General features: G+C 39.8%; 1 protein-coding gene across 2 annotated transcripts in view; it reads right to left on the reverse strand.

Annotated features, from left to right (window-relative positions):
* Positions 1–7,331: 7,331 nt before the first annotated feature.
* Positions 7,332–15,058, reverse strand: part of MB21D2 (Mab-21 domain containing 2) — a 122,190-nt gene continuing 114,463 nt past the window's right edge. For both annotated transcript variants that reach the window (XM_054482724.2, XM_063662563.1), the window contains exon 2: positions 7,332–10,176. In XM_054482724.2, the coding sequence (XP_054338699.1) occupies positions 8,912–10,176 (1,265 nt within the window). In that variant the 3' untranslated portion in view covers positions 7,332–8,911. The remainder of the gene's footprint in view (positions 10,177–15,058) is intronic.

Raw genomic sequence — 15,058 nt, forward strand, 5'->3', positions numbered from 1 at the left:
CCTCCTGAGTCTGGTGGGGAGGTGGAGAACTTTATGTCTAGCTCAGGGATTGTAAATACACCAATCAGCACTCTGTATCTAGCTCAAGGTTTGTAAACACACCAATCAGCACCCTGTGTCTAGCTCAGGGTTTGTGAATGCACCAATCGACACTGTATCTAGCTACTCTGGTGGGGACTTGGAGAACGTTTGTGTTGACACTCTGTATCTAGCTCATCTGGTGGGAAGGAGAACCTTTGTGTCTAGCTCAGAGATTGTAAAGGCACCAGTCAGCGCCCTGTCAAAACAGACCACTGGGCTCTACCAATCAGCTGGATGTGGGTGGGGCCAGATGAGAGAATAAAAGCAGGCTGCCCGAGCCAGCAGTGGCAACCTTTCAGGTCCCCTTCCACCCTGTGGAGGCTTTGTTCTTTCGCTCTTTGCAATAAATCCTGCTGCTGCTCACTCTTTGGGTCCACACTGCTTTTATGAGCTGTAACACTCACCGTGAAGGTCTGCAGCTTCACTCCTGAGCCAGCAAGACCACGAACCCACCAGAAGGAAGAAACTCCGAACACATCGGATCAGAAGGAACAAACTCCAGACGCGCCACCTTAAGAGCTGTAACACTCACCGGGAGGGTCTGTGGCTTCATTCTTGAAGTCAGTGAGATCAAGAACCCACCAATTTCGGACACAATAGGAGATTCAAGATTTGAGCAAAGTCTGTGTAGATCAACAAGCTATAGAGACATTTCTTTATAAATAATTCTTTCTAGTGAGGCAGGTTATTGTATGAGGTCAAATTAAGCAGAAGAAATTCAGAAAAGCCCTTCAACATCCACTTGGCCTTCCATGTAGATAAGTTATTCCTAATGGAGGTAGGGGGAGAGTTACTGCATCATGATGTTTTAGAATTAGGAGTATGTGTAGCTTGAAAAACCACAGTCTCTAAATTTATTTTAAAATCCCCTAATACCTATAATTTTTATAGTACAAACCTCAGAAAGCTTGTCAAAATATTTTTGGCTGTCTAGTGGGAATACTTAGAAGATAGTGATTCTCTAACAAGTAACAGGAAAGTGAAAAAGGAGTGTCCAAAAGACTTAAGGATAGGTTGAAGCACGAGGTTTTTGTGTTGATCAAAAGATTGCAGGATATCTAAAAACAGAAATTTGAAAACAGAAATTAATGTAGAAACTTGGTGGGGTCTCTTCACCCATTTAATATTCGATATAATTATTACTAATAACAATATAAGGAGACTGGGTCTGGGCATAGAACTATGTGAAACAAACAGGCAGGTGATGCCAAAATTCAGAAACCTTCCAGGCCAGGACCTTCACTGCTAAGGAAGCCATTCATAGACTGTTACTTTGTTATTTACCCTTCTTATATTTTGTTAGTTTCTTCTCCACACCATTAGCATAGAAAAACACAAGATGACTGCAAGGTCAATGTGACAGCAAGGAATGATTCCGCTGGCTGGAGTCGTGCTGTGATCTTGTCAGAATCACAGGATTCTGATAGGAGGCACTGTCCCGAAAGGTTTCTACCACACGGAGAACACATGGTAGGTAGCGATCAAATTTAAGCAGGTTATATACCCAACCTGGACTTACCTTCTTGTCACACAAACCCCCAAATGGCTTACTTTTAGGATTCTCATATGAAACAGCTGAACAACACTGATGTGTGAATTAGTGAAGGTCAATGCTTGAGCTATATTGAAGGACCTGAGAGCCAAAAATAGTTTGTTTTCCAGTAAAATCCTTTTGTAAGCAACAGCTTTATAAAATGTCACAATCACAGCTGTGCAGAGGGTACAGAGAGATCTGTGCCTATGACCATGAGATTGGCCTTGGAGAGGTCTCAGAACAATGATACCACCCTGTTGTAAAGAACGAGACAAGCAGAAGCAACGTCCTCTCATTTATTCCAACCTATCTGAGCACTCCCTGCCACTTCTGTCCATCTCAGTTTATCTACAGCCCCAGCCAGGATCTGCAAATCCCATTTAACCGTCATAGGTTATCATTGCTTAATATTTGTGTGTAGTTGTTGTCTTGGTGTTTGTTCTTTTACAGCTCTTCATGAAGGCTCTAAAGACAGGCCACACATCTCATCCTCAGTTTACAAATGATGAGAGCAGACAAGACCCAGAAAAGGGAAAGGTTTGCCTAAAGTGTCATAGCTAATGTCAGAACCATCTGCATCCAGGTTGTCCAGCCCCTTGTCTACACATTCACTATTGGTCCACAGGCTGCCTCAACCCGCCTTTCCTACCCACTACAGAACATTCTTCCTTCAACAGGTTCCTTTTCAGAGGACAGTCATTTGGTAAATTTCCACAATCATTATAGAAAGTACCTTCCCATCACCACAAAAGATCAGATGAATCTGACTTTATTTTTAATCATTCTTATTATCTTGTGAGATGGGACGCTTCTTTAGATTTATTAATTCCCATAAATGAAGAGTTTGGCTCATGATAGCAGATATTTGCTTTGGTCCTCCAAGCATAGGCTGTGTTGAGGCTGGAAGGAACAAGGATCAGAAACAAGCCGCTGTTTATCTCAGGGTAGCTTCAACTATCAAAACCAAGGAATGCTGTCTTGCCTCTTGGGTCAATCACCTAGGGCATCATTCAAACCACACCTCACAGTCTTCAGTTTGGTGATAGTCTATAAAAACTAGTTTGAGATTCCAATTTCTATTAAAAAAGTATTAATGTAAATGGTAAATTATAGATTTATAAAATGTAAGCAGTAAGATTTTGTAGGGGGTTTAGTCTACCAAAGTCTACAAATGCTCAGAATTTTTAGAAGATATCATATTCAAAAAATATTCAAAAACTCCCTCTAAATTACAGAAATACTGTTTTAAAAATACAAGTGGTCTATTTACATGTATTTCATTTTTACATCAAGGCCAGCTGAGCCATTAAAGTTGTCGTACCTTTCATTTGTAGCTAATTCATAAATACCTCTCTCCTTACATCTTTAAAAAGAGTAGTATTTTGCTAATAGTAACAGTTATTCTGCCTACTCCTCTGAGCTCAGAAGTTAAAATGATAGAGACATTTGGTGCATTTCCTTGCCCCAAACAGAAAATTTTCCATAAATGGTCATTTATCTTCTCTTAGCATTCTCTAAATGATCCATCTTTTCTGCTGATGAAAAGCTCTGGAAATACTCAGGGTTCTGGTATCAGAACACAGTCCAAGGTTTACCTGTTATCTGAATGCAGGCCCCCCTATGCAGGCACATAACAGAATTTATCCTAAACAATAAAAACAGATTCTAATACCAGAGGCAGGACAACACAGAAGAAAGTTCTTAATTTTTGAAACAAACAAATGGGTTCAAACACTGACACTGCCCTACCACTTAATTATCTATGTAATTTTGAACAAGTCACCTAATTCCTGAGTATTGAAGTTTAGACTTACTGTGTTTAGAGTTGTTGTGATACTTAAATAGGCTCATGAATATAAAGCATCTAACAAGAACTGTACATGCAGGTGCTCAATAAATGTTTCCTGTGCTCCACTGTAGGTGTTGGTGCAACTTAGTATAAGATTTTTAAAAATAATATTCTGTCAAAATGAATACTCAGAGTGTGTGTAGATTTATAGATCTAAACTTGAGATTAATTTGGAAACTGAGGCAATTTTAGTGAAAGCTAGAACAGCTACCCCAATCCACATTTTACGGATAACGATATAAAATCAAAGAAACAAAATTTCAACTATATCCAAAGTTAGCCCCTTTTATCTTCTGTGATTAATTGGTGAGGCAGAAAATGGCAAGTGAAAAATATATCAATGCCCCCTCACCAAGGTCACATTAGAAGTCCATTAACCTTGAAAAGAGAGGGAGAGTGGTCCAGAGTGCAAACATTCTCATCTTAGCTGCCATACCAAATTAAGGCTACATATGTCTTTATACATCTTTGAACAACAGTGTATTTACATGATGGTTAATATTAGACTTTTCTGAGATTTCTTGCTTATTCTTAACCACACAAACCCAGTCATACGGTCTCTCTGATGATTGCTGAATGTCGAGACCCAACTGTGGAGAAAAACTGTCAATTCAAACTCAGAAAAATAGAGTCACATTAAATCAATATAAAATTTCAGCGTGATATAGGAAATGGTTTATGAAACATGCTGCTTTTGAACTTATTGCTAATAGCACTGGAAATGGGCATAAAGAAACACAACTATTGTAATTATTACAGCTTCAGTCCTAAAAAATAAAAATATATTTTTCCAGGTAATGAACGTAAGGTAGAATTTTAGATATGTAAGTAATTGTCCATTGGTGAATATTTATTCTGAAGTGTTTAGATTATACATTCTTTAACTGTTGAAGAAATTATAGCATAAGAGTTAATTTTTTTTCTTTTTTTTTTTTGAGATGGAGTCTCACTCTTGTTGCCCAGGCTAGAGTGCAGTGGCGTGATCTCGGCTCACTGCAACCTCCGCCTCCTGGGTTCAAGCTATTCTCCTGCCTCAGCCTCCTGACTAGATTCCTGACTAGATGGGACTAGAGGTGCCCGCCACCACGCCTGGCTAATTTTTGTACTTTTCAGTAGAGACGGGGTTTGCCATGTTGTTCAGGCTGGTCTCGAACTCCTGACCTCAGGTGATCCACCCGCCTTGGCCTCCCAAAGTGCTGGGATTACAGGTGTGAGCCACTGTGCCTGGCCAAGAGTTGCATTTTTAAAATTAACTGTTTTCCTCAAAGAGGGGCATTGATTACATCCCTGTAATAATCTAAAAAATACATTTGTATTTACCTGACATTAATAAAGAAACAGCAACAGAGATTGATCCCTATTCTTCCTTTAATATAAGTAGTAGCTAGTGCTCCATTTAATGACAGAAAGGCTTATCCTCTAGGCAAGACTGTGGGAGAGTGAAAGTCTTTCCCAGATTCCTACCTGAAACAGTCATACAATCAGCACCTTCAGTGACTCAGAGAAAGAGGTTCTGGAGAGAGCTTACCAGGATGGAACTTGAGGCACCTTCTCTAAAGACCACTGCTGAGCTTTGAAGCCACAGGAAACCCCCAGACCCTGGTAGACCAACACCGCTGCTCAACACGCCTCCTTTTCCTTCCCAGCATTACCAGCAAAGGCTGAACTCCAACTCAGAAAATTCCTCTTGGTGAGGCAGTGATCTGATTCCAAACCACCAACGATTAGTTATGACCGGGGGCTTAATTCTTCAAGGAAGTGCATTATAAAAGTCACCCCAAAGAAACCTCCAATTGGTGATATAAAAATATGTGTGTGTGCTCACACTCAGGTATGTGCGTGTGTGCCTGTGGTACATAAGTGACTAGGGGCTCTTACCCTCCTTTCCACTTTTCCCACCTCTCCACCCAGAAGTAAGATTAGCCACATATGCCTGCCTCTTATTTTCTCTGAAATAATTCTGTATAGTACTTTCAGAAATATTTTTAAAATGTCTGGTCCTGGCTCTACCCACTTCTAAACCAATCTTTACTGGCATCTTTGGATCTTCCACTTCAGAAGAGAAAGCCAGGGGACAGAGAATAACCTACTCTCAAAATAGGTGAAACCAGGCCTCATTGGAGAATTGAAGGCCTGTTAAGTAATAGCTTATAAATCCCCCCTGATCAAAAAGTCAGCCATGAATAATGTTAAAATTATGACTCCAGCCTTAAGGCATTGTATTCTGTGCTTGAAACAGAAGTGATTTTAACCAATCTTCTGAACTTCAGAAGGACATACTGGTTAGTAACTCAATGATTTGCTTACATTTCAGATAAGAAAAGGTATTGGACTACATCCATTTCTACCCCTCTCAACATCTGAGCCAAAAGTCCAAGGTTATAGTACCAATAGGAAATTCCAGGAATTTTTTAAAGGATTTTAAAATTACTAGAGCCCAGAGGCCTCTGGACCTTTTTCGAGAAGTTTAACCAAGAATCTGTAGAGTGATCTTCACTAGGACTATAAGTGGCAAAAACAAAACAAAACAAAAAACGAAACGAAAACAGGGCCAAGAGGATCTTTGAAACTAATTTCTTTTTATGCCTGCAATGGAATTTTGTCTGCAAACATGGCACTTAAAATATTGCAAATATTGCTAAGTGTATTTGAGACACCAGTTCAGACAATAGTTACGGTAGTTTATAAAGGAACAGCTGTTGTAATATGCTTGCTACTTTGATGGTTTATAACTATTTTAATCTACAAAGTGTAATGTAATGGTCAAAGTATGATACATTTTTAACAGTCTTTAGCAGAAGCATAGTTATTATAGAGGCTATTTTTTTTAAATAAAATCAGATAGCATAAACCAGCTCTTAGATAAAATACATGGTAACCCTGATATCTGTCCCGAGAAAGAAAAGAGGCACACAACAACTGCAATAGTTTAAATATACTGACGTAGTTTGGTATACCAGTTTAAATATTTTGATGAGTCAAATTCAAACTGGCTAAAATAACCTAAGTGTTGACTCATTTAGCTAGAAAGTCTAGTGGAGGAGAGATCTCAGACTTGGAGGGTGTGGTGGGTCATGTTTTAATTCCCAGCTCCCATAACACCATCCAACGTCAGCTTCATCCTAAAGCTACCTCTAGTCAAGATTGTGTGATACAAGATCAGAAAACCAAACGCCGCATGTTCTCACTCTTAAGTGGGAGCTGAACAATGAGAACACATGGACAGAGAGGGGAACATCACACATTGGGGCCTGTCGGTGGGTAGGGGGCTGGGGGAGGGATAACATTAGTGATGGGTTGATGGGTGCAGCAAACCACCCAGGGCACGTATATACTTATGTAACAAAACTGCACGTTCTGCACATGTAACCCAGAACTTAAAGTATATTAAAAATAAATAAATACATAAGTAAATAAAGACTGCATGATAGTTGTTAGTAGCAAAAGAATCCAAATGCTTTCTCCTCCATATCCAGGGAGAGCGTATGTTTCTGTCTCGGCATTCCAATTTGGAATGCTGAGCATGTCCGACTGGAGCAGCTTACATCCTGTGTCCCTTGTTAATGTTGTGGCCAGGGAAATGGTTTGTGCATATCGGCTTTTCCAATTATGACGTGTTTTCAGTGCTAGGGATGAAATCATTTCCTGAGAAGGGCAAGAATGATGTGGAGGATAGATACTAGTAGTAAAACTGGGGAAAGAGGAAGACTGAATGTTGGATGTTCACTGTATGGACAACTGGTCTGAAAGACACTAGCAAGCCCATGGCTGTATTTATTGAAAATTGCTGTTAGTATACTAATAAGAAAATATACTAATATAATACTAATAAGAAAATAATTCCCAGATTACAAACTAACAACAAAATTTCAAGGCCAGTATGTTTCTTTTTTTATTATTATTTTTGTGTTTGACTTAGATGGTTGAATGTTTTCATTTTCATTTATAAGCATTACATTAATTTCCATGCAAAAACCCAAGATCGCATATGTCTGATTTCAATTGGCCAAAATCCAACCCATGAGTTTGGACATTCAAGACCAAAATGAACACGTTACTTGACCTTTCCATGAGCAGACATCATGGGTGTCCTTTGAAAGATCAGCAGGCCTCCTGACCTCTTAAACACCAGCTTGCCATGAGTCCACACCAAAACAGGGAGCCAATACCTTCCAGCACCTAAATCAGGCAAGTAACTTCATTCATGAAGACAGGACACCTCTATACCAAGGCTGCCACCCACAGATATTTCCTGGATCCTGCTCTATAGCAATACCTGCTTTTGAACAGACATGGTATCTTCTATTTGGGGATTATAAGTTCTTCCTGCCAGTTTTCCTCAAAACTCTCAGGAAGAGTAGAGACTTTACAAAGAAGCTTACCTCTGTGACCCCCAAAAAAATAAATACAAAGACACACCTACTTTATCAAGTGTATATTTGCCCCAGCTTTAGATGGAGTCAACATGTATAAAGCTTTAACAACTTCTCTCAGTAAGACAGGAACCAGGAATATCAAAGAGGGCAAAACAGGACCCCACAATTGAAAGAGAACTAAGCAAATGCAAAGAATCATTCCACTGATCGAGAGAAATGGGCAAAATGAAAAAATGATAGAATTTCAAGAGTGCTTGTTAATTTATATTGAAACACACTTTGCAATTCTGACAATGGCAAAGATTAGTGCAAATAATAATTATAATGGTATGTTTTTTAATAGGATTTAAATAAGGCTTCAAATAATTACATATGCTAAAACTAACATTTGGAAACCTTAATTCTGTTTGGAAAACTGTCAAACACACCCTTCAAACCACCCAGTGTTCTCTGATTTGAGGACAATTACATTCAATGAAGTTGCTCCAAAACACAATTTGTAGTATCATCACTTTCAAAGTTTACATTGTTTGGTGGAAAAGGGGGGAAACTACTCTGGTCACTGGTCAAAATAAATAAATCCAGCTAACATGCCAGGTAGTTCCCAGGTTCATATGATTCTCAAATATCAGTAGTGGTGAAAGCTCATAAGAAAAAAGACAAAAACAAAATAATAAAAATAATACGATAGAATCGTTAAGCATCAGAAAGATATTTGTTTCCCCATACCCATGAACAAATTTGCACCAAGTATAAAACAGAAAAAAGCAAGAGGATTCATGGGCATTTTCATCTATGGCTCAAGATCTCCTTAAAAAGAAAAAAAAAATCCAACAAACTAAAGAGCATGACAATAACTACAAAAAGTAAACAACGAAATCAGAGGCAGAATATGAAATAGTAATATACTGTTTCAGAGTCTGCACCATCCTGCAGAACCAGGAAACTTAAAATTTGTTCTTAACAAATCCAATCTAGGCTGGATATGTAAAAAACAGAAAGATAGCATCACAAACCACACGACACATTATCAGAGTTTAAGAATCAGGAAAAAAAAAAGTCAGCTAACACTCAGAAAAATTTGTCATCAATTCTGAAATGGGGCCTTGTGACATCGTCAGGATTGATAAAGACAGAGATTGACTTTCCCGGGTTCTCAGTCACTAGCTGCTGCAGTTTTTTTGCCAAACGGTCATCAGGCTGGTTGGGGTCCCCTCCGTCGGACTGTGGGGAGGGGATGCTGGTGGTGCTACCTCGCCTCTGGAGCTCCAGTGTCAGCCGGTTGGCTGCCTTGACATGCTCAATGGCGGTGCGCAAGTGCTCTGCCGGGTCTGAGCGCACAGAGGACAGCTTCCGGGCGTGAAGCATGACTGTCTCCTCAGACAGGTGTTCCAGCATGTTGCACTGAGGGATGAAATAATTGGGGCACATCTTGTTGACCAGACAGTGTTGCAGGTCATCGATGAGGCCCAGCAAAAAGTGGGCTGCATAGTCTTCTTGAGCCAAGTAATTGGCAGGAAGTCTGTCGCAGGCCCAGAGCATCATGCTCCGCAGGTGATAGGGGCTAATAGCCTTGGGCCGGGACAGCAGTTTAATGATGATGGCTTTGCAGGCCTGATAGGCCTGCATGAGGCTGCTGGAGATGCACTTCTTCAACTGCACCTCGCTCCTGGCAAAGGACAGCCGCCATTCATTGTCCTTCTTACCCTTGTAGGAGCAAGCAGGCACCAAGTAAAACCCACTGATGACCTCTTCCTCAGTAATCTTCCCATCCCAAAAGTGGTTCTCCATGAGCCAGCTCTGGGCCACTGCAGGCCAACCTTTGAAAGATACCACAGGGACAATATCGTACAACATGCGACTACTCCCTACACCCAGAATGATGGAGATGATGGTCCCGTTTTTTTCCACCTTTTCCACCTTTGGCATCCCTCGCTGGGGTTTCTTCTGTATTTCTGATAGGACAATGCTGATAGAGTCATAGAACCAGTCAGCCACTTTGGTAGGTGAGAAGAAGTAGTTGGTGGCACCATTGATGTGATCCACAATGGTGCAGCAGTCTTTCCATTTACTGATTGTCCCCTCGTCAAAGAGCCGCAGGCTCAGCCAAGAGTGGCACAAGGCTGAGTGGCGCATGTCGAGTGTCACAGGCTGGTTACGGTCATGCAGCTTGAGGGCTGGCACCAAGAGGGTAAAGTCCATATCATAGTCAGTCCCCCGGGCATAGACATTAAGCTCATCTAAGTCCAGGTCCACCACGCCTTCCCGGACACCTCCAGAGAGCAACAGGTATTCATTAGCCACTGGAAGCTTTTGGTCCAGCTTTTGCACCATTCCTAGAAATAAAGAAGAAGAAACAACACTATTATAGGAAACACAGACATAAGAGTCTCATGCATGAAACAGAATGCTCTGATGTTCCAAGAACCAAAATTCATTATCAGTACTAAATCAAATCTCAGGCTGCTGCACAGACCTGGCCAACAGTACTTTCTCACTAGTGCTAGAATCCACCCTTTTCCAAATGCAAGAATTATGATAGATTTTTCTCTCTCAGTGAAAAGCAGTATCATTTTCAATAATAAAACAGGGCCCCTCTTCCCCCAGTCATCATCTCAGTTAATGGAATTGCCATCCACTCAGTTATGCAGACTGAAAACCTCAGTACATTTCAACTCTTTGCTGCCCTTCTACTGCCAAATCTTTTCCATGGAACCTCTGCCAGGGTTTCTCACTTCCTTCCCTGTTCTCCATCTCTCCTGCCATCATAGGAAGTTCGGCCTTTTTTATCTCTTGCCTAAGCGGTTTTCTTTCTCCATGCTCTTTGCACTTACACTCTTCGTTGCACCAGCGGTTCTCAGTGTGGGCTGGAGACACTTTCAGGGGTAATGAGTTCATAACTCTCTTTATAATAATACTAACACATTGTTTGACTTTTTTTTTTAAGAGACAGGGTCTTGCTATGTTGCCCAGGCTGGTCTCAAATTCCTGGCCTCAAGCAATTCTCCTACCTCAGCTTCCCCAAGTGCTGGGATTACAGGCATGCGCCACCATGCCCAGTCTTGTTTGACTTTTTTACTGTGTTGCCATTGTACTAATGGCACAAAAACAAGGCAGGATAAAATTGCCAGTGCCTTAGCGGCAGCCAAGACATTGATGCCAAACTGTACTGGCAGTCAGTAGGTTCTTTACCACTGACATGCATTAGCAATTTTTTAAAAAAAATCCAGTTTTACTTAAGAAAATCCTTGATGGAGAAGAAAAATAAGTTATTTTATTGAATCTCAACCTCTGAGCCATTAGAAAGACTATCTTCCTAATAGTCTGTGTGATGAAATGGAAATAACCATAAAACCTGTCTTCCTCATACTGAAATAGGAAATCTTCCTTCAGGAAAAGCGCTCACGTAACTGAGTTGTGAGCTGAACTAGCTTCTTTGTTCATGGAACACCATTTTTACGTTAAAGAACAACGGAAAACTATGGCTATTTAGATTTGGGTATTTGGCAGACATTTTCTTCAAAAATGAACAAAATGAGCCTGGCTTCAAGGAAACTACTGACAATATTTATTGCCAATGATAAAACTGAAACTTCTAAGAGAAAATTAAATTTAGAAAACTCCGCACCATGAGCGTGACATCTTCCCGAATTGTATACGTTTCTGATTAAATTGGTGGTGATATTAACAAATGTGATTATTGATGAGATTGTGAGTCCTTTTGAGAACCATGTGTCATATATTAAGCAGGCACAGAAGACTCCGTGCATGCAGTAGGAACATAACTGGAGCTATGACTAAATGATAAAGGAACAAATGCATGAATAGGTGGATAGCATTAATAGATGGAATTAACATAAATAAAGGCTAGACTTAAATGACTGTTCCATAAACAACATATACATTTTCCCTCCTTCATTATATACTTGCTTACGCTTGATTATCTGACAATCAGCATCATCCTGTGATTTATTTAACAGTGTTTCCCCAAAGATCATAAAGACCTACCACAATCTATTAGAATATTCCATTATTCATTATAATTCACAGTTTGCTCTTCATAGGACAATCCCAAATCAAATAAACCATATGCACGTGTTTTGTTACTATTATTGTTATACTCTAAATGTTTGTGACCCACTCACATGTTGAAATCCCAACTTTCAATGTGATAGTATTAGGAGCTGGGGCCTCTGGTAGGTGATCAGACGTGAGGGTGGAGCCCTGAGTGGGATTGGTACCCTTATAAAAGAAACATCAGAGCGCTTCCTCACCCCTTCTGCCATGTGAGGACACAGCGAGAAGACAGCCATCTGTGAAGCAGGAAGCTGTCCCTCACCAGACAATGAATCTGCAGGCACCCTGATCTTGGCTTTCTTGACATCCAGAGTGGTGAGAAATAAATCCCTGCTGTTTATAAGCTTCTCAGTCTAGGTACTTTGACATAACAGCCTGAATGAACTAAGACAATTATACTTTAAAATTTAACGCTAATTTATTAAAATATGCTCTTTAAAATCCTATTTTCCAAACCACATTAACCATGAAAAAGTCTTTTATTTAGTACAATTCTTTACACACAGAAATATGGCAAGTTATCATTTTCTTTTTAAAACTGTAAGTTAGCCAACATTACAGTGTCAACAATTCATCAGAAAGAACATCCAGCAAACCTGACTTCTTGGCTGTTTCTCACACTATCTGCACTGTGATATGGCATCCAGGTCCCTCTTCAATAAAGAACTTATCTCAGCTGCTTAAATGCTATCCCTTAAGGCTTGTCTCAGCTGCAAAAGGCTGTCTTAGCCAGGTCAGGTCCTGTGGCTGGGATGGGGGTTGCAGGTGCACATCCAATAACTGATCGGTGTGGGAGTGTCCCAGCTTGGGATACTCTGAATGGCCACTCAAACTCTGAGTTCCCAGTGGGGTTGGCTGTGGCAAATGATGCGCCTGCAGGGAAGCTCAGCTTCTCCTATTTGAATCTGCTTCCTTCCCCACTTCGACAGGTGTAGATCCCAAGGGTGCTGCTTCATAAACATCCTAACTCCATTTCAGAGGCTGCATTCGAGAAACCCAACATACTACACTAAATACTATCCAAGCAAAACAGAAAATACTCCCTACTACCCAAACAAAAGCCATCTTCAGCATGGAAAATATGTTTTTCCTTTTTAAAGTGTTTTTTTTTTAAAGCCACACTTAATCTGGATTGAAAGTTCTTATGAACGCCAAGACAAAGATCCATTTCTCAAATGTCATTATGTTTTAATATTAACCTCATCTTTGCCATGTAAAGAAATACTACCACCCCACGTTTTGGTTATTGCTTTAAAGGATAAAACTGATTTCTCAGATTCCAGATTAGGTTGTGAAAATCATTTTCATTATTTTATGAACTCACATGTCTAACAGTCAGTTTCAGTGAGATATATTTGATAATGAAATCGCTTACTCTTCATTATTTCAAACATCCTTTCATTCTAGCATTCAGAATACCATAAATATACATGAGAAATACTGTGAAATGCTGTGTTGTGTTTAGTAAATAAGATCTAAATCTATTAAAGTGATATTGTTATTTGAGTACCACACTGTTGTCTCCTCTTAGGCGTAACTAACTCAAAATCCTATACATACTTTTGTCCTGGACAGAAGAAAACTGGCTTTGAGCCCACCAGCTAAGACTTGTCTATATAATCAGGGTAACTTGTGCATTAAAAACCTAGAGATAATTTGTCTACAGAAGTGCCACTGAATTTTGCCTTGGATTGTCACAATTTTGTTTGGAGAGTCTTGGGTAAGCCATAGCTAAAACTCCCTTCTGCCCTCTGCTGGATTTAAGAAGTTTTAACCTGTTTTCACTTGTCAATATATACACTAGAAAATTCCTGCCAGTGATAAAAGGTTCTCTTTCCTTCCAACTGATGCTTATGCATCTCGTTAAAATGTTGACCCTTTATTCAAAGGAGTCAACATCAAGTATTTGGCTAAATTCTAATATTCAGGAGATAGGGTAATTTTGAACACTTCTTATTCCTTTTAAAGTGAAGAAAGCCCTTTAGCAGCAGAAAGAGTATTGCAGACACACATTTACTAAGCCCCTATAAGAAACAAAGCCCCTAGGGCCACACTGTTCCAGAAGCTAATCCCTTCTTACATCCACATTTCCATTTAGCCTCCCTGAGCCCATTAGTCTGCAATTTTACAAACGATATGGTAACACAACTCGAGCCTTCTCCAGCGTTATACAAGCCCAAATGTCTTCCTTGAAAACTTTCCTGGGCTAAGTTTAAGTGAAAATGAGCTGACATCAGCTATCATGGCAGATGGGTTGCCATGCAACCAAAACACAGGGCTGGAAGGGAAAAAGGCAGAGGAGGGAAAATTTTCAACTGTACGCTTTGGCTGTAGGGATCAGTTCCAACAAGTGCCATCTCTGCAATGATCCGAGGTTTTTTGTGTAATTACTGGAGGATAAGATCTAGTGACTCTGGCTGTTTAGCTGTTAGATTATCCAAAGCTACGAGTGGGAACAGAAGGAAGATGCACATACACCACTGAGCTTGTTAGCAGCAAAACAAAAAAGGAAGGATAGAGGACAGCTATTCCCTTGGGTGGGTCTCTTCTTTTCACGGAGGCACTGGCATATGCTTGTTCTTAAGTAAAACTGCCACCCGACCTCCTTTCCTGTAATTCTCCATTTCTTGGTTTTGATATATTTCAGAGTTTTTACTTAAGAATATCTTAATAGTACCCTTTTATATAGATACTCAGGTCCTAAGTTTAAGGAATGTGTTTCATGTCATGCTTTCAGTTATTTGCTGATTATCTTTAGAATATCAAGTGAAAAATAGAACTCTGTCCCTGACTTCTTTATGTTCTAGTGAATAAAACTATATCATATTCCACTAAATTGAAACTGCAAACCTTCATCATGCAAACATATAAAGCCAGATTGCTAATACTAGAGCACAAAAACTAAGTATCATTTCTTGTTGTCTTTACAACCCCACCCCAGTAAGTCTGTGAAAACTCAAATAGAGTTCAAGAAATACTAAGTAGATAAGTCAAAATAGTACTTGTATAGATTTCTTTAAAACACACACACACACACTTACATACGTTGAAGGGAGGAAGGTTTATAAAAGAAGTAAAATTTTTATGTCTTAAAGTTACAAAATTAGATAAATTTAATCTTTTTATATACCTTTGACTATA

This window comes from Pongo pygmaeus, chromosome 2 (genome assembly GCF_028885625.2).
Source record: "Pongo pygmaeus isolate AG05252 chromosome 2, NHGRI_mPonPyg2-v2.0_pri, whole genome shotgun sequence".
Taxonomy (NCBI): domain Eukaryota; kingdom Metazoa; phylum Chordata; class Mammalia; order Primates; family Hominidae; genus Pongo; species Pongo pygmaeus.